The sequence below is a fragment of the Mangifera indica genome, chromosome 18 (assembly GCF_011075055.1).
Source record: "Mangifera indica cultivar Alphonso chromosome 18, CATAS_Mindica_2.1, whole genome shotgun sequence".
NCBI classification, from domain to species: domain Eukaryota; kingdom Viridiplantae; phylum Streptophyta; class Magnoliopsida; order Sapindales; family Anacardiaceae; genus Mangifera; species Mangifera indica.
Genome location: NC_058154.1, coordinates 11,598,061 through 11,620,182, shown reverse-complemented (window position 1 = coordinate 11,620,182; position 22,122 = coordinate 11,598,061). Strand labels below are relative to the sequence as shown.

At 35.0% G+C, this 22,122-nt stretch overlaps 4 protein-coding genes and 1 pseudogene across 4 annotated transcripts; 1 reads left to right on the top strand and 4 right to left on the bottom strand.

The window, feature by feature from the left end:
* The first annotated feature begins 5,114 nt into the window (after positions 1-5,114).
* LOC123201733 lies at positions 5,115-6,214 on the top strand (annotated as a pseudogene).
* Positions 6,215-6,981: 767 nt separating this feature from the next.
* On the bottom strand, positions 6,982-7,672 carry LOC123202483 (receptor-like protein EIX2). The gene has a single exon (XM_044618448.1). It carries the CDS (start codon positions 7,642-7,644, stop codon positions 7,099-7,101), a length of 546 nt encoding a protein of 181 aa, XP_044474383.1. The 5' UTR covers positions 7,645-7,672; the 3' UTR covers positions 6,982-7,098.
* A 570-nt stretch (positions 7,673-8,242) lies between these two features.
* On the bottom strand, positions 8,243-9,951 carry LOC123201732 (receptor-like protein EIX2). The gene is made up of 2 exons (XM_044617293.1): positions 8,573-9,951; positions 8,243-8,267 (listed from the first exon to the last, which is right to left on the bottom strand). Exons 1-2 carry the CDS (start codon positions 9,949-9,951, stop codon positions 8,243-8,245), a joined length of 1,404 nt encoding a protein of 467 aa, XP_044473228.1.
* A 2,099-nt stretch (positions 9,952-12,050) lies between these two features.
* LOC123201731 (receptor-like protein EIX2) lies at positions 12,051-13,171 on the bottom strand. Its single transcript, XM_044617292.1, has 2 exons — positions 12,970-13,171; positions 12,051-12,829 (listed from the first exon to the last, which is right to left on the bottom strand). Exons 1-2 carry the CDS (start codon positions 13,169-13,171, stop codon positions 12,051-12,053), a joined length of 981 nt encoding a protein of 326 aa, XP_044473227.1.
* Positions 13,172-17,861: 4,690 nt separating this feature from the next.
* On the bottom strand, positions 17,862-20,965 carry LOC123201730 (receptor-like protein EIX2). The gene has a single exon (XM_044617291.1). The coding sequence runs from the start codon at positions 20,763-20,765 to the stop codon at positions 17,862-17,864; it is 2,904 nt and encodes a 967-aa protein (XP_044473226.1). The 5' UTR covers positions 20,766-20,965.
* Between the last annotated feature and the right edge of the window lie 1,157 nt (positions 20,966-22,122).

Sequence of the window (22,122 nt, the reverse complement as noted above, 5' to 3'; positions counted from 1 at the left end):
ACTTTAGCTTTAAAGTTCCAGAAGATTTGTGCCACCTCTGACTTGTGCTTCAAAAAAAAGATCCAACACTTGCGAGTGAAATCATCAATGAATGCAACATAATAAAGACTACTTTTCAGAGAAGGTGTTCTTTATGGACCTACAATGTCAGTATGAATTAATTGTAACTTCTTTGATGCTTTCCATGTTTCCTTGGGAAATGGTTTCCTGCTTTGTTTTCCAAACTGACATGCTTTACAGTTTGGAATATGATCATCAAGTTTTGGAAGATCATTTGCTATCTTCTTGGATTTCATCTACAGTAGTCTCTGGTGATGATAGTGCCCAAGCCTCTTGTGCCATAATTCAGTGATATTTTCTTTGATTAAGAAAGCAGTTTGCTCCTCCTCCAATAGATTTAAAGCAAAACTTTTCCCTTTCATTTTTACTTTGAAAATATCTTGGCCGACTGCATCTTTAATCAAGCAACTTTTGTCTTCGAACACAACTTTATAAACCTTTTCAATTAGTTGTCCAACACTTAACAAGTTTTGATCAATTTCAGGGACATACAACACATCAAAAATGAACTTTGTACCTGAACAAGTTGAAATTGCAACTGTTCCTTTTCCTTTCACAGTTATGTACTTGTCATTTCCAATTCAAACATTTGATGAGTTTGCGTTGCTTAGTTCCTTGAATAGATCCTTGTCATGTGTCATGTGGTTAGTACAACCACTGTTAATAAGCCAACTCTCATTTGATTCGATGCCAGAGAAATATGTAGCAACGAACAAGTGATCCTTTTCCCCTTGATCAGTAATTTTTGCCTCTTTACCATGTTGTTGATTTTTGTTTTTACAGATAGCAAATTCATGCCCCATCTGATTACATTTAGTGCACTTAGCATTAGGTCTTCTCCAGCATCTAAATGGAGGATGACCCTTTTTTCCACAGTGTTGGCAAGGTGGATAAGATTTCTTCTAACTTTCATTCTTTTCTTTTGCATTAGCTGATGCTTTACATGCCTCATTTGATCCAAAATCCTTCTTCTTCTTCCTTTTCTTTTTGACCATGTTTTGGTGATTGGCTGCCAAAGCTCCTTTGATTGTTGTATTCTCCCTCATCAATCTTCTTTGTTCTTGTGCTTGCAATGCATTAAGCAATTCTATTGAAGAAATTGTTGACAGATCCTTGGTATTCTCCAAGGTAGTGATAGTTGCTTCATATCTTTTAGGTACTGTGACAAGAATTTTTTCTACAATTCTTAAGTCAGTAAATTCAGATCCAAGAAGCCTTACCTTGTTTGCAATACTAAGAAGCCTGTCAAAGTAATCTTTAATCGTCTCAGAGTCCTTCATTCTTTAAAGTTCAAATTCTCTTATCAAGTTCAGGACTTGCATCCCTTTAATTTTTTCATCTCTTTCATATTCTTTCTTGAGATAATCCATATCTCTTTAGTGAGCTTAGGAGGAGGGCTCTCGAATATAATTGGAGTACTGAGCTTAGGAGGCAATGGTCGCGAAAGCGCTTTGTGTCTCTTGGAAACAAGCTTCAATTTATGAGGAAAATCAGCGGTGACCGTGTAAGTAGTATGTGAAAGTAGTAGGCCATTGATGAAGATGAAAGCAAGCAAGTGATTAGCATTCATTTGGTTGTTGCTACATCAGTATATTTGGTCATAAAGGTCTTGCCTGCTATTTATAGAACCAGGAAGTGGTTATGTATTACCGTTGTGCCCACAATTTTCCCAAGACTTTTTCAACGAAAATTTGTCAAAATTGTTGGGTTTCTTTAATGATTGCAAAACCTAATCTTGACCATTTGCCAAACAAATTCCAAGAAGCTGACCAGTTGATTTGGCAGCCATTGCATGGGGGTTATTGATGGAAGAAAACAGAATGAATAATTAATTTTGAGTATTTTGATACTATATTACTATGTGATTAATTATTATTTTATTAAAATATTCAAATTTTTGTTATTGTTTTTTTGTTGTTTATACAAATTTATCACATTTTTTTACACTAAACATTTATACCATAAAATCTAAACACTCTTTAAAATACCCTTGTATTTGACTAGAGTGTGAAATTCGTACAAGGTTACTATTTAATCACACAAAAACTCATGCATTTTTGTCATATCAAGAAGGAACTCAAATTCTGGATTGTTAATTGTTGATGGTTGAATAGCTAGATCTAGAGTTTGGTGGGTGATAATAAAGGTTTTTGAATAAAAAAATATCAAGAATGAACTCAAATTCTGAATTGTGTTCTTAAAAAATTGAGTAAATACAAAGGTTTTGACTTCAAGTCAACTGACATCGCTATCGGTTACACATGATCAATAATTTTTAATTACTCAACTTGGAAAAAGATGCAAATACTTCTAATTTTAGTTGGCCCATTAAATATAATGTTAGTTATATGTGAATTTGACTTTAATATTTATTTTTTACTTATAAAAAATTAATAGTATACAATTTTATGTTTCCTTTTAATAATGGCCAAACGACTATTTCCCACCCAAGGTTTAGCGTTTTCTCAAAAGTCCCCCCTTTAACTATGGAAACACCAAACACCCACCCATGACCGGTTAGATTTAACCAAACCCTAACGGTGGTAGGGGTAAAATCGTCATTTTGGCTATAATATTAAAAATAAACTAAAATAGAATCTAATTTCGCCCCCCTAAACTTTAAAAACTAAAATTTTCCCCCACCCTAAGTTTTAAAAAATGGCAGTTTCACCCTAGGGTTTGGTTTTGAAATCTCCGGCGACCTCTCCGGCTCCGTTGCCGACGACCGCTCCCTCCCGAAGCAACCTCTCCTTCCGGCGATCTCTTTCCTCCCATTTGGAGGTCCGATCGACGCCCGGAGACGTCGTGGGAGACGAAGACTTCGTCGGGAAGACGAAGTTCTTCGTCTTCCCAGAAGAAGACCTCTGGGAAGACGACCGTCTTCCCAGACGAGGACGACGGCGTCGGCTTCGTCTGGGAAGACGAAGAACTTCGTCTTCCCGACGAAGTCTTCGTCTCCCACGACGTCTCCGGGCGTCGATCGGACCTCCAAATGGGAGGAAAGAGATCGCCGGAAGGAGAGGTTGCTTCGGGAGGGAGCGGTCGTCGGCAACGGAGCCGGAGAGGTCGCCGGAGATTTCAAAACCAAACCCTAGGGTGAAACTGCCATTTTTTAAAACTTAGGGTGGGGGAAAATTTTAGTTTTTAAAGTTTAGGGGGGCGAAATTAGATTCTATTTTAGTTTATTTTTAATATTATAGCCAAAATGACGATTTTACCCCTACCACCGTTAGGGTTTGGTTAAATCTAACCGGTCATGGGTGGGTGTTTGGTGTTTCCATAGTTAAAGGGGGGACTTTTGAGAAAACGCTAAACCTTGGGTGGGAAATAGTCGTTTGGCCTTTAATAATATAGAAGTTTTAAACTTTGATGTCGACTCAATTATAAAAACAAAATACAACCTTTGTAAAGTGTACCTTTATGAAGTCCTATACTCCATTGCATTCTGCTTGCGCTCCTCCTGTGCCTTTACTCGTTCCTAACCAAAACACAAAAAATATATTTGCTTCAAATCATTGCCACAGTATCTACATAACTCTTAGGAGACTATCACTAAGAAGAACAAGTGTATTGCTTGATGAAGCAATTTCAAATTCCTACAGATGAGGGGAGAAGAAACACACATGTTCACAATATACAAATACTATAGACAAATGAGATCAAGCGAAGAGAACCTTCTGTTTGCGCTCCTCCAAATGATTATCAAACCGATCCTTGCGATCTCTTTCTCATTCAAGAGCTTTGAAACACTCATCATTTTCAAACTGGTGCACTGCTTTGCTGAAAGGTCGTTCATATAATTTAACATGAGATTGGCCATAGTATATGCAAGCAATAGCAAAAAAATTGACATAATCAGTGAAAAATAAACCTCCATCTTGTGGATGATGTTAGCTCTAGAGACTCCTGCAAGCAGATCCAAAATGAATGTGACTGTGGGAAGGATTCTGTTTATTCATACAATAGAAAGAGATCTATGCATGAAGCAAAAAAAAAAAAAAACTTACTTCTAACATCTTTTTATACTCATCCCGTACTTTTTTCAGTTTACTTCGTCTTTCCTCAGATTCCTGTTTTTTCCTTTGACCTAAGAACTGAAGCATACAAGTAATAATATGATGAAAAAAAATGCTAAACTAAGAGATTTTATTGTTCAAACTTCAAATAAGTATTCAAAGATAACCCAAAATAAGATTATATAATTACACTCAAAGCCTATATTAAACAGACTCAAATGCAAAGTATATTAATTTAATGATGTACCTCATTAAAAGCTTGCTTTCACTCCCCAAGTGTTCTTAGTGCACCATATCTTGTGTCATTAATTATTACTCTCATTGCCTGTTTCATTTGGCATCAACTCAGAAACATAGATTTAAAGATATAAAAAATGATTGCAGCAAGCTGAAAACTACCTGATCCCAAGTCCAGTCAGACCCAACATTTGCAGACTCCAAAAGTGCTTTAAATGCATTCTTAGCCTCCTTACATATTGAAAGGCAGAAAACATCAATAATGCCAACACCCAGGAAAGCAACAAGAATAGAATGGAAAATAGAAAGGACTACAACATACCAGCTTATTGGCATAAGTTAAGTGCTCCTGCTCAATTGTCTTCTCTTCCAATGAATTGAACTTTTTCAACTGCCACCACATCTTTCCTGGTTTCCTGGAGACAATCATCAACTTCATGATTCGATATATCAAGTAGTAATAACTTGTAGGTAAGCATATTAACAAGCATTTAATATTATTGTTAAAAAAGCACATACTTTATCTTGTGCAAGGCCTTCGTCTGCAGAAGTAACAACATCCTGAGCTGACAAGTTGCTGGAATTATTCCTACAACATTTGACAGTAAGATAGCATTCGACTTGCCAATTGCAAAACTATAACCAAAACAAAGAAAACCAGTCAAAGGTGATTACATCGTTTCCACAATTGTGTTGACAGGTACAGAAACTCCCTCATTCCCAGGAACAGTGGTTGCTGGTGCAATAGAATCTACAGTTGTCTGAACTCCATCTGCATTGGCTGACACAGGAGACGCTACAATGGGTAATTCTGATGATCCAGAAGCTGCTGCAGGTTGTATGTCCCCAACAGCAACAACTGGTGCAACAGCCTCTGGGCTGGATGCTACCTCTTGGATAGAGCAAGAAGAGTTATCAACACTAGATAACTCCACCTATAGGTTTTATCAATGATGTGCTCGTTATACCTACTAGTAAAGAGGGACATTCACGATTTTATAGAATGTTTATACTGAAATATAGCAGCTTGGCTAGACAGGGGTACAAATTGTTGAGATTTGCTTGGCAACAAGACCCCACAACGGAGGTCTAATCAACATCCAGGAACTCTGCACTCTCATCCAGCAGAGGCGAAAAAGTGATCGTGAAGCTGTACCTGAGGATGACTGCTTGCGTGGTATAAGTAAGCTGAAGATAATGAAATTAAGCCTATTTTGGGTACATTTCATGTTGATAAAATTATGGTGATTGATAAGTAAACACCGAATGCTTAAATTTATCCAGGTAATGGGTTGTGGTTTTGAGGTGACTTCTGTTGGAAAGAAAAAGCTTGTCCGCTCTGTTCCTGCTGAGTTGAACAAAGACCAAAATCAAATTTTGGAGTTGGCCCAGGCTGTAACCATTTTCTTTATACGATTCCATATTCAAAATTCTTTTTGGAATGTGTGCAAAAATTTGCATTTCTTCACTCTTCTGGGTGGAATAATGTATTACCAGTTGAAAAATATCTGAGTTCATTGCTCTTTTGGCTCTTTAAGGCTCAAGGTTTTGTAACTGTTGATGAGGTAGAGAGACGGCTTTCCTGGACAACTGGTCGTGCCATTGATGCACTTGGCACGTTGTTAGACGTAAGTTCTTGCTATCATTGGCCTTCATATTTTGTACTACTAAATAATTTTTTTTTTCTTATGTTGGTCACTTGTATGGTTGGATGCAATGGACTCATAAATCCTTACTGTTTGATATACAGGAAGGTCTTGCTATGATTGATGACGGCCACAGAGATGGCAGATGACGGTATTGGTTCCCCTGTGTGTCTTCAATCACCTCATCAGTTGGAGTTGATACTTAGCATAATGTTTCCTCTTTCAATGAAATTGCACTAAATCAAAATGTCATTCGTGGAAACCCAAAAGATAAGGCGCAAAATGGTATCATATATCTCCTTTTCCACTTTTGCCATCCTAAACAGTTATAATGTTCATGGATATATGTTAAGCTTTTAAGCCATTTTTCCCATGAGAATATTATGTGCCATCTTTCAAGGTAAATGAAAATAAAGACAGTTGATGTGGAAAAACAAATGTGTTTATGCATGTTCATCCACAGTTGAAAGCAAAACCTCGGTTTATGTCATTGCAGTCCTGTCAACTTTGAGTATGTGTTGACTGAGGCCATTTAGTTACGGGTCGGTAGAGCAGGGTATAAGGATATGGCACTGGTTCGGTTGTTTCAGAATTCCATTCGTTGGCAAATTTTCTTTGTTGGGGCATTATTCATTCAATGTATATGAGCCTCTTTGATTTATCAAGAGTACTTCCTATCTTCAGTTGGCCCTAGGATTCCCCTGTGTTGCTGTAGTCAACAGATTTTACAGAGTACACATTCTGTGTCTTTCTAGCAAGGTGTAAAAGAGAGAAACTTGAAATGATTCTCAATAAAAAGAAGTCTTGATCTTCTATTCTAGGGCTTGACTTACAAAAGATTAGCTTTATAGGTGAGATGAATTTACAATGAAGAGGGCAAGAATGAAATTTATAGATAACATGAATTTATTAATTTAAAATTTTAAGCTTGTATGAAGGAGTTGTTATAACTAGCCGAATTTATATTATTCCGCCATTTTATTTCATAAATTGCAACTTTGCACGCCAGACCCAAATGGAAATTAATACAAATATGATTTATTGATCTCAAATACCATAACCACTAATAAAATCCTTATGTAGAAAATACAAAATACATAAGCTCCAAACATTCAGATCAAAAGAGAAACACAAAAAGTCTAGTAACATTTTCTTACAACACTGCCCAGTTTGTCCTGGAGGCTACTCAGGAATTGGAAATACATGCACCTCCATCTCCTGCTGAAGAACAGAGGTCCTATAAAACTCCAGAATCCCACGACAAATCCAAGAGCCATACTTACATAAAACCAGTCTACTTCTTTTTCTCCTCTGTTCTGATCACCTGATGTTGGAACACTTACTGTGCAATTATTAGAAAGAGGAGGACCACAAAGTTTATTGCCAGTAAAAGAAGATGCACTAAAGCTTTGTAGTTGAGTGCTTGAAGGAATTCTTCCAGAAAGTTTGTTGTTGGATAAGTTCAAGACACTTAAAAATGTCAGCTTTGAAATGCTTTGTGGGATTTCACCGGAAAGTTGATTTCCAGAAAAATCAATGGACTCTAGAAAACTCATAGCACCAATGTTCTCCGGAATTCTGCCACTCAAAAAATTGTGAGACAGATTTAGTGATTGCAATGCTAAAAGATCCGTCACTCCCATAGGAATGCCTCCTGAGAAGTTATTTTTTGAAAGATCTATCATTCTTACAAATTTCAAAATTGTATTATATTCAGCCGTTTCACCTTTATTCACAAGTAATGCATCCTCCATATGACCTAAATAAAAATCTGCATCAGACTGGTACTCTATATCATCATCCATTTCACTCTCTCTTGTCATGGCGCTGAAGTTACTGATACACGTTGGTATGTTTCCAAATAAATTGTTATAAGCCAAATCGAAGATTTGTAGAGAAGTGAGATGGCAAAGTTTGCTTGGTAAAAGACCTTGAAACTGATTTGATCGAAGGATGAGAATCTTTATTCTTGAAAATCTTTCTCCCATCCACGCAGGTACATTTCCAACAAACTCATTTTCTCCAAGATCAAGTTTAACTAACTTTGTACAATTTTGAAGTGACGAAGGTACTTCCCCAACAAAGTTGTTTTTGCGAAGGTTTAATGACTGAAGAGAAGTTAAAGACCCAATAGAAGGAGGAAGGGTCCCAATGAATCTATTATTCTCTAAATTTAGAACTTCTAAGTGTTGCCAATTCATCCAACAATCAGGTAATTCCCCTGATAAGAAGTTTTCATTGAGGATGAGTATTTCTATCAAACTTTTCGACTCATTCATCTCATTACACAGCTGAGCGAACATGGATCCTAAAAAAGCATTGTTGGAAAGATCGAGTACATGCATATTTATGGGTATTTGAGGTAAAGGACCCGATAATTTATTTGAATTTAGGTCAAGTATTTCAAGTTGAGTTGACTGAATTAAATTTGGAATCTTGTCATAAAATTTGTTGTGTGAGAGATTTAAAAATTTTAATTGAAATTTAAACAAATATTGTGGAATAGTGTCAAAAATGCTTGAGTTGGATATATCAAGGTAAACCAAACTCGTTTGTGCACGAAACCAAGATGGAAAATGAGGCCCTAAATGAGAAGAACCTAATCCTAAGTACAGAAGTTTAAACGGAGGTCTCCACTGAGGACCAACTTTCAACATTAGTGAATTTCTAGATGCACCAAAAACTGTCAGTCTTGTGAGATTGTTAAAGTGGATTTCAGAAAGAGTTCCGTTGAATTGGTTATTAGTAAGAAGCAGAATTTCTAAGGATGAGAGTTGCCCTAAAGACCTTGGAATAGGACCTGAAATTGAGTTGTAATCTAGAAGAAGAGATTTTAAATTTTTAAACAGTCCAAGTTGGTTGTTCAATGCACCAAAAAGATTAGTAAGCCGGAAGTCCAATGACTCTACAACTTCTGCAACGCATTTTGAGAAAATATTCAACACTTGAGATATTTCCTGATTCAATATGATGCCACTGAGAGATATTGATCTCAAGTTGCAAAGTCTTCCAAATGATACTGGCATTCCTCCTTCAAAATTATTTTGTGAGAGATCAAGTACTTTGATAGAAGACAGGTTTCCTAGTCCATCCATCGAGCCTTGCAAGCGATTGTCCGAAAGGAAAAGTTCCTCAAGGTTTCTAAGTCTGTACAACCAATTGGGCATTGAAGAATTGAATTCATTTTCAGATAAATCAATATGTCTAATGGAAGTCAGGTTTTGAAGTCCATCAGGGATTGAACCTTCAAAATAATTCTCACTTTGATCAAGGGAGGCAAGAGATGAAAAACTTGCAATAGGTTGGGGAGGAAAGTGATGAAGGTTACAGTATGATAATTTTAGCACTACTAAGGAAGGGAGAGTGTGTATCACTTGCAACCAATAAGAGGAATTGCTAAGATCCACACCATCCAACTCAAGGTGTTTCAACAAAGAAAGACGAGATAACCACCACAAACTCTTCACATCTAACATGCCACCGAGGCCAAGATATTGTAAATGGGAGAGATTTCCAAGTTGGGGAGGAATCATACCCTGGAATGAACTCAGAGATAGATTGAGGTACCTTAAATTCTGCATAGATCCAAGAAATCTGGGAATCTCTACTTCTTCAAAATTGTGGTTGCTCAAGTCCAAGGAACGCAAATGCTTCAAATCAAGCAAAGAGGGATTTATCTTACCATGCAACTTTGACCTCTGACGAGCATCATTTTCAGCTGGAGACACAACCTCTTTCCTTGGGGGAGTTCTAAGGCTGAGCTCAAGCACATGGCCCGTCAAGTTATCACAGACAATACCAGACCATGTACAGCAATCTCCATGATCAGAAGTCCAAGAGACAAGCCGATTGGCAGGATCAATGAGATCTTGCTTGAACCTTAGAAGTGCTAGTCTCTCGCTTTGGAGGCAACCAACAAAAGAAATTCCTTTGCAGAAGCCAATCTTGATGGTCGCTATAGGGATGAAAACAAAGGCAACAACTATTCTCATGGTTCGCTTCATTTGTTTTAAGGAAGTGTGCATACCAGAACACTATCAATGCTTTGATATTTATACTGCTTTTTGTTAACATATAATATTCTAAGAAACTTAATTTGGGAACTATTCGAATCCAAACAATTAGTGAGTAAGCTGCATGAAGTTTCTTGTCAATATATTAAAACTAAAAATAAGAAATTAAAATATTCAGATGGGAGAAATGAAACTGGTTAGAGCTGGAAACTATAACAAATGAACAAGGATCAACAAAACCATTCTTAAAAAATCGAGTAAATACAAAGGTTTTGACTTCCAAGTCAATTGACATTGCTATCAGTTACACATGATCAATAATATTTAATTACACTATTTGGAAAAAAATGCAAATACTTGTAATTTTTGTTGGCCCCATTAACTGAGTGAATTCCAAGACAAAGAAGAGAGGACAACGAAATTGAACTTTGATCTTTCTTTCTTCCTTTCATGATTTCGAGTTCACCTGAGCTTGAGTCGGGCCGAGTTCGAGCTTGGCTCGATTTGCATAAAATTGAGTTTGAGCTCTCTTTAAATGATAATTTTATGGGTATGAATAAAATAGTTGCAATAGATTTTTTGAATTTAGTTATTACTTTAATTAAATATAAAGATGATTTTATTATAAAAATTTAATAAATAAAAATAAAAATATAGCAAAATTAAAATTAGATTAACCATAGAAGTGAAAGTTAAGTTTGAGAAATGTAGTGAGGCATCTCTCCTCCTGGTATCTTTAGAAGAATAGATGCTTGCAACTTTGAATATTCCTCTAAAATTCTAGTTTTTACACAGCAACCGAAGAATCTCTTGCTAGCAGTATTATTTATACAATTTTTATACATAACTTTGTGTATAAACAATAACGTATCATTTGTGATTGGATAGTTAAACATTAAAGATAAAACAATTCAATCATCTGATGACACATTATTGTTTATGCACAAAAATTATACGCAAAGTTTTATTAATCTGTTGCACTCTTCACAAACAGACAAAAACAGATGCAAGAATTTTGATCACAAACTTCAATCCAACGGCTCAAAAGGGTGCCACATAACTCATGGAGCACCTCAAGTTGACTAAAGTATTGCAAACATTGATAAAGAAAAGAACAATTGAATATTCACTTTCGAGAATCTAATTGAGTGATTGAATGATGTGTTATTATATAATTTAGTGATACTTTATCTTTAATTTAATATTACTCGACACAGAGTATCTTAAAACTTAAAATTGGATACACTTAGTTTTATTGTAAGAAAAAAAAACAACATTTCCACAAATTCCAAAGAAAAGTATGCGACAGAAATTGATTCCAAGCCACAAGAGAACTCCACAGCCCCACGCACTGTTAACAGAGTGGACTTCAAGTCAATTAAAAGAGGACAACAAAATCGAAATTTGATCTTTCTTACTTTCTTCCATTCAAGGTTTTATAGAATATTTTCTCAGTTTGAAGTCGTAAATAATTTGTGGAAATCTTCAAGCACTTACAAGGGGGTAAACTCCAAGTCAATTATAAGAGGACAACATTCTTGAGAATGAAAAAATATAAAATATATCATTGAGTTGGAAACAATAACAAATGACCAAGGATACATCTGTGGCCGGTAAAGTTAATTGAGTTGGAAAATTTTAGTAAATGCAGACATTGCTATCAGTTACACGTGATCAGTAGTATTTAATTACACCAAGTGGAAAATACTTTTAATTTTACTTGGCCTTATTAATAGAGTGGACTTCACGACAATTAAAAGAGGACGACAAAATCAAAATTAATTTGATCTTTCTTACTTTTTTCCTTTCAAGATTTAAAGAATATTTTCTTAGTTTGAAGAGTCGCAGAAAATTTCTGAGAATCTTCAGGTACTTCCAAGAGAGTAGACTCCAAGTCAAATATAAGAGGACAGCATTTTGGGGAATGAAAAGATAAAAATTATTTCATTCATTGATATTAAAACAAATTATTGCATGGGAGAGGTCTTCAAACACATTTCTCTTTGTAATTTCCAATATTTAAAAAAAGGAGGTTCAGATGAGAGAGCAAAGAAACTGAAACTGATAAGAAAATAAGTTCATTGTGCAATTATTAGAAAGAGGAGGACCACAAAGTTCATTGCCAGTAAAGAAGATGCACTAAAGTTTTGTAGTTGAGTGCTTGAAGGAATTGGTCCAGAAAGTTTGTTGTTGGATAAGTTCAAGACACTTAAAAATGTCAACTTTGAAATGCTTTGTGGGATTTCACCGAAAAGTTGATTTCTAGAAAAATCAATGGACTCTAGAAAACTCATAGCACCAATGTTCTCTGGAATTCTGCCAGTCAAAGAATTGTGAGACAAATTCAGTGATTGCAACGCTGAAAGATCCATCACTCCCATAGGAATACTTCCAGAGAAGTTATTTTTTGAAAGATCTGTCATTCTTACAAATTTCAAAATCGTATTATATTTAGCCATTTCACCTTTATTCACAAGTGATGCATCCTCCATAAAATTTGAATTAAAATATTCATTAGACGGGCACTCTATATCATCATCCATTTCACTCTCTCTCATCATGGCGTTGAAGTTACTGATACACCTTGATATGTTTCCAGATAAATTGTTATAAGCCAAATCTAAGATTTGTAGAGAAGTGAGGTGGCAAAGTTCCCTTGGTAAAAGACCTTGAAACTTATTTGATCGAAGGATGAGAATTTTTATTCTTGAAAATCTTTCTCCCATCCACACAGAGACATTTCCAGCAAACTCATTTTCACCAATATCAAGTTTAACTAACTTTGTACAGTTCTGAAGTAAGTCCACGCAGAGAAATCTGGGAATCTCTACTCGCTTAAGTCCAATGAACGCAAATGCTTCAAATCAACCAAGGACGGATTTATCTTACCAGACAATTTTGACCGATCACGAGCTTCAACTTCAGCTGGAGTGGAATACTCTTTCTATGGGGGAGTTCTAAGGTTGAGCTTAAGCACATGGCCCGTCAAGTTGTCACAGACAACACCAGACCATGCACAGCAATCTTCATGATCAGAAGTCCAAGAGACAAGCCGATTCACAGGATCAGTGAGATCTTGCTTGAACCTTAAAAGTGCTAGTCTCTCGCTTTGGAGGCAACCAACAGAAGAGCTTCCTTTGCAGAAGCTAATGTTGATGGTCGCTACAGCGATGAAAACAAAGGCAACAAGTATTCTCATGGTTTGCTTCATTTGTTTTAAGGAAATATGCATACCAGAACAGTACCAGTGGTTTGATATTTATACAGCTTTTTGTTAAGTTAACTTGAGAACCATTCAAATCCAAACAATTACTAGAAAAGCTCCATGAAGTTTCTTGCTCTTTGCTAATACAGCAAGATTTTCAAAGATATTGAATAAACGAATTAAAAGAGGACAACAAAATCGAACTTTTGAATTTTCTAATTTTCTTTCAAGATTTTTTTTATGCCATTGATTCAATGGTGATATTACCAGTCTGATATCACCATTAAAACCAACTATAGCATTGTTTGATTTTATCTAAGAAGTCTCCTAGTGTGTGCACTGACTTGAAAAATCAAATTAATTCTTTGCCTCATGATTCAATGTAATGATGAAAAGGAAATTTCCTGCTATAGTATTAGAACCTGGGTCTAAATTGGTAGGTTTGAAATGTCATTTTCTACAATTGAAGGGTAAAAGAATATTTTTCTCTGTTTTGATGTTATAAAAAATTTATGAACCGATTGAATATTAATGATGCAAGTTTGTATGATATATAATATTATAATACAATCTGAAATGAAATCATAATTCTATAAAAATGAAAATAGCGTAAATGAATTACAATTGATACACTAACTATAAAGAAAGAGCAATGTTATGTACACATGTTTTTTAATACATAAGAGATATATTATCATATGATTGAATATTATTTTATGTTTAATTCGGACTCAGCTAATTATTCATAAGGTTATCGGCTATATAACTTGCAAGTTAAACTAATTAAGCTGACACCAGACACATGTACTAGCACTGATCAGGGTGGCAGTGGTGGCATCCACGGCGGTGGTGGTTGCCATGGTGGTATTGGTGATGGAGGAGGGATCTCGACTATAGTTGGAGTGCTGAGCTTAGGAGGCGGTGGTGGCGAAAGCGCTTTGTCTCTCTTGGAAACAAGCTTCAATTTATAAGGAAAATCAGCGGTGACCGTGTAAGTAGTATGTGAAAGTAGTAGACCATTGATGAAGATGAAAGCAAGTAAGTGATTAGCATTCATTTGGTTGTTGCTACATCAGTATATTTGGTCATGGAGGTCTTGCCTGCTATTTATAGAACCAGGAAGTGGCTGTGTATTACAGTTGTGCCCACAATTTTCCCAAGACTTTTTCAACGAAAATTTGTCAAAATTGTTGGGTTTCTTTAATGATTACAAAACCTAATCTTGACCATTTGCCAAACAATTTCCGAGAAGCTGACCAGTTGATTTGGCAGCCACTGCACGGGGGTTATTGATGGAAGAAAACAGTATGAATATTTAATTTAGAGTATTTTGATACTATATTACTACGTGATTAATTATTATTTTATTAAAATATTCAAATTTTTGTTATTATTTTTTGTTGTTTATACAAATTTATCACATTTTTTTACACTAAACATTCATACCATAAAATCTGAACACTCTTTAAAATACCCTTGTATTTGATTAGAATATGAAATTCGTACAAGGTTACTATTTAATCACATAAAAACTCATACATTTTTGTCATATCGAGAATGAACTCAAATTCTAGATTGTTAATTGTTGATGATTGAATTTTTTAGTTAGATCTAGAGTTTGGTGGGTGATAATAAAGGTTTTTCAATAGAAAAATATCAAGAATGAACTCAAATTCTGAATTATGTTATTAAAAAATTGAGTAAATACAAAGGTTTTGACGTCCAAGTCAATTGACATCGCCATCAGTTACACATGATCAATAATTTTTAATTGCTCAACTTGGAAAAAGATGCAAATACTTCTAATTTTAGTTGGCCCCATTAACAGAGTAGATTCCAAGACAATGAAAAGAGGACAACAAGATTAAACTTTGGTCTTTCTAAATTTCTTCCTTTCATGATTTTAATATTTTATCAGTTTAAAGAATTGCAAATAATTTGTGGGAACCTTCAAGTACTTGTAATTTTTGTAGAAATCATCAACAGAGTAGACTCCAATTATAAGAGGACAACATTCTGGACGACGAAAAGATTTCTTCAAATATAACATTAATTTAAATCTAAGTTTATTTTTTTATTAATGAAAAATTGATACCGTTAGATGTTATGTTGTTATATGTGAATTTGACTTTAACATTTATTTTTTACTTATAAAAAATTGATAGTATTCAATTTTATGTTTCCTGTTACTAATATAGAAGTTTTAACTCTGATGTCAAGTTGATTTTATGATTTCAAAATATTATTGAAGGTTTAAAAATAGAAATTGAGACGTAGAAAAATTTACAAAATTCATGGAATTGAGCATGTCCAGTGTAAGCAAATGCTTCTTTGGTTTATGAAAAGATTGTTTGTTTGAGTTTTTTAAATGGTTTTCTAAGGTATATTCGAGGGTTATCTGCATCCATTGTTTGTTTCTCCACATTGCAACCAACCCAGTGCTTCATGAACCAACCAAAGACATTGAAATCGACTGTTTTTATTTGTGATCATCCTCAACATAAGTTTTTGTTCCCAAATATGTTCCAAGTCAATGGTAGTTAGATGGCATTTTTTTACAAAGGGGTCGAATGTGAAACTTTTAATGTCTACTAGGCAAGTTAGGCGCATGGTTTCCTACAGGGTTCTTGAATAATACAACTGCCTTTATTTACATTGTTCTCTTTGCAATCAGGATCGCTTTCATCAATGTTCTCGAAACCGTTGGTTTTTTAATGGTTCTTCTGCACATGTTCGAGGAATGAATGTAATATCTTTTTGTCTGCATAAAACATTTTACTTGTAATCATCCTCAAATCTTTCGTTCCCATATATGTTCTATGGATATTATTGTCAAACCATGAATAGCCCGACCTACTATCAAGATACTATCTACCTTAGACACATAGTCCATCATGGTTTTACTTCTAAGTTTTACAACCCAAAATGCATTTTAATTGTTTTAAAAAGCTCACAGACTATTTAACCAATTAAATCTTCTCATCTTCAAGTGATGTGAGATTCACACATATCCAACATCTCTCCCGTACTTTACTGATATAAGATTTACCTAAAAATGTCATATTATATAATATTGAAAAGGATCCATTGACAAATTAACCATGGGTTTATATTTTAATGTTTATTAATTAAGTTCCAGGAAAGAACTAGAATCAGGTCATATTAAAGGGGGAAGCAGCATAAAACATCTTTTTTGGTGAAATCCCAGAGAGTGTGTCAAATTTGACAGCGTTGAGCTGCTTGAACTTATCCAACAACAACTTGATTGGAAAAACTCCTTCAAGCACTCAACTGCAAAGTTTTGAGGCCCCTTCTTTTACTGGCAATGAACTTTGTGGATCTCTGCTTCAAAATTGTACTGTGATTGTTCCAAATCCTAAGTACGAAAATAGAAATGGTAATGAGCATGAAGTCGACTGGTTCTATGTGAGCATGACTCTCTGATTTGTGGTTGGGTTTTTGGAGTTTCATTGGTCCTCTTCTCATTAAAAAAAATGGAGATATATGTACTGTTGTTTTCTGGATTGTCTTTGGGAAAACTTTTGTAGTATTTTTAGAAAATTTTTCTAGTTTTTCTTTTTTTTTGGTTTCGGTATATGCTGTTGTCCATGACCAAGTGAAGAATTATAATGAATGAATGAATGGAATTTGGATTTGTTGCTTTGGGTAATGTTTTGGTGGGGCTTTTGCATTGTGCAAGAAGAGTGCACGTCTGTTCCTATAATAGAAAAATCGTTACCATATATTTCTTCATGTCTAACCATATATTCAAGGTTATCTTTGTAGTTTCAGATATGTGGAAAGAATCTTACCTTAGAAGAATTTGTGATCCTACTGGTGACATCCACATGGTTCAATTATTATGCTTTTGGCATTGCCACTAACCGAAAAGGGTACAGAAACAGCCCGTGTCCTGAAAAGGGTACAAGCATCCCACTAACTGAGTATTCTTTCGCTAGACTGCGGGGTAAAACAGATCCTCAAAAATACGATTACTAACAGATGGATATATTAACTTCATCTATCGTTGAAATCATACATTAACGACTAGGATAATAACAAACTTTGTTTTTTCTCTGTTAAAGAAACTAAAATTTTAAATTGTCCTATGAGAGAGACCAAACTTTCAAATTTTCGAAGAAACTAAACTTTCACTATTTCCTATAGAAGGTATTCAACTGATCACCTTGCTTTTAAAACAAAACAAAACAAACAATCCAAATTATGTTTGTTCACTATTTTCAATAGAAAACACTGAAAATTTGATCCTCAATATAGGAAAATCTGAAAATTAGTTCCTGCAATATGAAAATTTAAGAGTTTGATGCATCCAAGGTGTTATCACTTTAAGCACTTCATTTTAATAAATACTCACCAAATTTTTCTGATGATTGATTTCAAAAGCTCATCCTTACATATGCTTTCAGCTCTGGGCAGAATATATATATATATATTTTTTGCAATTATGAAAGTCTAGTCGTTGTACAATTTATAGTAGTATCCAAATATTATTCCATCATTTCATTTCATAAATAGCAACTTTACATGCCAAACTCAAATGGAAATTAATACAAATATGATTTATTGATCTCAAACACCATAACCACTAATCACATCCTTTTATAGAAAAAACAAAATACATAAGCTCCAAATTTTCAAAGATCAAAACAAAAATACAGAAAGTCTAGCAACATTTTCTTACAACACTGCCCAGTTTCTCCTGGAGGTGATTCAGGAATTGGAAATACATGCGCCTCCATCTCCTGTTGAAGAATAGAGGTCCTATAAAACTCCAGAATCCTACCACAAATCCAAGAGCCATACTTACAAAAAACCAATCTACTTCGTCTTCATTGCCATCTTTTTCTCCTCTGTTCTGATTGCTGGATGTTGAAACGCTCACTGTGCAATTATTAGAAAGAGGAGGACCACAAAGTTCATTGCCAGTAAAAGAAGATGCACTAAAACTTTGTAGTTGAGTGCTTGAAGGAATTCTTCCAGAAAGTTTGTTGTTGGATAAGTTCAGGACACTTAAAAATGTCAGCTTTGAAATGCTTTGTGGGATTTCACCGGAAAGTTGATTTCCAGAAAAATCAATGACCTCTAGAGAACTCATAGCACCAATGTTCTCTGGAATTCTGCCAGTCAAAGAATTGTGAGACAAATTTAGTGATTGCAACGTTGAAAGATCAGTCACTCCCATAGGGACGCCTCCAGAGAAGTTATTCTTTGAAAGATCTATCATTCTTACAAATTTCAAAATTGTATTATATTTAGCCATTTCACCTTTATTCACAAGTAATGCATCCTCCATAAAACTTGAATTAAAATATACATTATTAGATGGGTACTCTATATCATCATCCATTTCACTCTCTCTCATCATGACGCTGAAGTTACTGATACACCTCGGTATGTTTCCAAATAAATTGTTATAAGCCAAATCTAAGATTTGTAGAGAAGTGAGATGGCAAAGTTCCCTTGGTAAAAGACCTTGGAACTTATTTGATCGAAGGATGAGAATCTTTATTCTTGAAAATCTTTCTCCCATCCAGGCAGGGACATTTCCAACGAACTCATTTTCACCAAGATCAAGTTTAACTAACTTTGTACAATTCTGAAGTGACAAAGGTACTTCCCCAACAAAGTTGTTTTTGCGAAGGTTTAATGACTGAAGAGAAGTTAAAGACCCAATAGAAGGAGGAAGGGTTCCAGTGAATCTATTGTTCTCTAAATTTAGAACTTTTAAGTGTTGCCAATTCATCCAACAATCAGGTAATTCCCCTGATAAGAAGTTTTTATTGAGGATCAGTATTTCCATCAAACTTTTTGATTCATTCATCTTAGTACACAACTGAGCAAACATGAATCCTAAAAAAACATTGTTGGAAAGATCGAGTACATACATATTTTTGGGTATCTGAGGTAACAGACCTGATAGATTATTTGAATTCAAGTCAAGTGAAGAAAGTTGAGTTGACTGAATTAAATTTGGAATCTCGCCATAGAATTTGTTGTGTGAGAGATTTAAAAATGTTAATGGAAATTTGAACAAATATTGTGGAATAGTGTCAAAAATGCTTGAGTTGGATATATCAAGGTAATACAAACTCATTTGAAAACGAAGCCAAGATGGAAAATGAGGGCCTAAATGACAAGAACCTAACCGTAAAAGTAGAAGTTTAAATGTAGGAGCCCACTGAGGAGAGAATTTAAACATTACTGAATTTCCAGATACTCCTAATGCCATCAGTCTTGTGAGATTGTTAAAGTGGATTTCAGAAAGAGTTCCATTGAATTGGTTATAAGCAAGAAGCAAAATTTCTAAGGATGAAAGTTCTCCTAAAGACCTTGGAATAGGACCTGAAATTGAGTTGTAATATAGACGAAGAGATTTTAAATTTTTGAAACGTCCAAGTTGGTTGGTCAATGGACCAAAAAGTTGAGTGTCCGCCAAGTTCAAATGCTCTAAAACTTTTGCAACACATTCGGAGAAAATACTCAAGACTTGAGATATTTCCTGATTCAGTATGACCGCTTCAAGAGACATTGATCTCAAGTTGCAAAGTCTTCCAAATGATACTGGCATTCCTCCGTCAAAATCATTTAGTGAGAGATCAAGTACTTTGATAGAAGACAGGTTTCCTAGTCCATCCATCGAGCCTTGCAAGCGATTGTCTGAAAGGAAAAGTTCCTCAAGGTTTCTAAGTCTGTACAAGCTACTGGGCAACGAAGAATTGAAGTGATTTTCAGATAAATCAAGATGTCTAATGGAAGTCCAGTTTTGAAGTCCATCAGGGATTGGACCTTCAAAATGATTTCCACTTAGATCAAGGGAGGCAAGAGATGAAAAATTTGCAATAGGTTGGGGAGGAAAGTGATGAAGTTTACAGTGTGATAATTTTAGCACTACTAAGGAAGGGAGAATGTGTATCACTTGCAACCAATCAGAGGAATTACTAAGATCCACGCCATCCAAGTCAAGGTGTTTCAACAAAGAAAGACGAGATAACCACCACAAACTCTTCACATCTAATATGCCATCGAGGCCAAGATACTGTAAATTAGAGAGGTTTCCAAGTTGGGGAGGAATCATACCCTGGAATGAATTCACAGATAGATTGAGGTACCTTAAATTCTGCATAGATCCAAGAAATCTGGGAATCTCTACTCCTTCAAAATTGTTGTCGCTTAAGTCCAATGAACGCAAATGCTTCAAATCAACCAAGGACGGATTTATCTTACCGGACAATTTTGACCGATCACGGGCTTCAACTTCAGCTGGAGTCACATACTCTTTCTCTGGGGGAGTTCTAAGGTTGAGCTTAAGCACATGGCCCGTCAAGTTGTCACAGACAACACCAGACCATGTACAGCAATCTTCATGATCAGAAGTCCAAGAGACAAGCCGATTCGCAGGATCAGTGAGATCTTGCTTGAACCTTAAAAGTGCTAGTCTCTCGCTTTGGAGGCAACCAACAGAAGAGCTTCCTTTGCAGAAGCTAATGTTGATGGTCGCTACAGCAATGAAAACAAAGGCAACAACTATTCTCATGGTTTGCTTCATTTGTTTTAAGGAAATGTGCATACCAGAACAGTACCAATGGTTTGATATTTATACAGCTTTTTGCTAAGTTAACTTGGGAACCATTCAAACCCAAACAATTACTAGAAAAGCTCCATGAAGTTTCTTGCTCTTTGCTAATACAGCAAGATTTTCAAAGATATTGAATAAACGAATTAAAAGAGGACAACAAAATCGAACTTTTGAATTTTCTAATTTTCTTTCAAGATTTTTTTTATGCTATTGATTCAATGGTGATATCACCAGTCTGATATCACCATTAAAACCAACTATAGCATTGTTTGATTTTATCTAAGAAGTTTCCTAGTGCGCGCACTGAGTTGAAAAATCAAAGTAATTCTTTGACTCATGATTCAATGTAATGATGAAAAGGAAATTTCCTGCTATAGTATTAGAACCTGGGTCTAAATTGGTAGGTTTGAAATGTCATTTTCTTCAATTGAAGGGTAAAAGAGTATTTTTCTCTGTTTTGATACTATAAAAAATTTATGAACTGACTGAATATTAATGATGAAAGTTTGTATGATATATAATACTATAATACAATTTGAAATGAAATCATAATTCTATAAAATGAAAATAGCTTAAATGGATTATAACTGATATACTAACTATAAAGAAAGAATAACATTATGTACACATACTTTTGGATACATAGAAGATATATTATTATATGATTGAATATTATTTTATATTTAATTCGGACTCAGTTAATTATTCATAAGGTTATCGACTATATAGTTTGCAAGTTAAACTAATTAAGCTGACACCAGACACATGTACTTGCACTGATCAGGGTGGCAGTGGTGGCATCCATGGCGGTGGTGGTTGCCGTGGTGGTATTGGTGATGGAGGAGGGCTCTTGATATGAGTTGGAGTACTGAGCTTAGGAGGCGGTGGTGGCGAAAGCGCTTTGTGTCTCTTGGAAACAAGCTTCAATTGATGTGGAAAATCAGCGGTGACCGTGTAAGTAGTATGTGAAAGTAGTAGGCCATTGATGAAGACGAAAGCAAGCAAGTGATTAGCATTCATTTGGTTGTTGCTACATCAGTATATTTGGCCATGAAGGTCTTGCCTGCTATTTATAGAACCAGGAAGTGGCTGTGTATTACAGTTGTGCCCACAATTTTCCCAAGACTTTTCAACCAAAATTTGTCAAAATTGTTGGGTTTCTTTATTGATTGCAAAACCTAATCTTGACTATTTGCCAAACAAATTCCAAGAAGCTGACCAGTTGATTTGGCAGCCATTGCACCGGGGTTATTGTTGGAAGATTAACAATACGAATATTTAATTTCCAGTATTTTGATAATATATTATTACCTGATTAATTATTATTTTATTAAAATATTTAAATTTT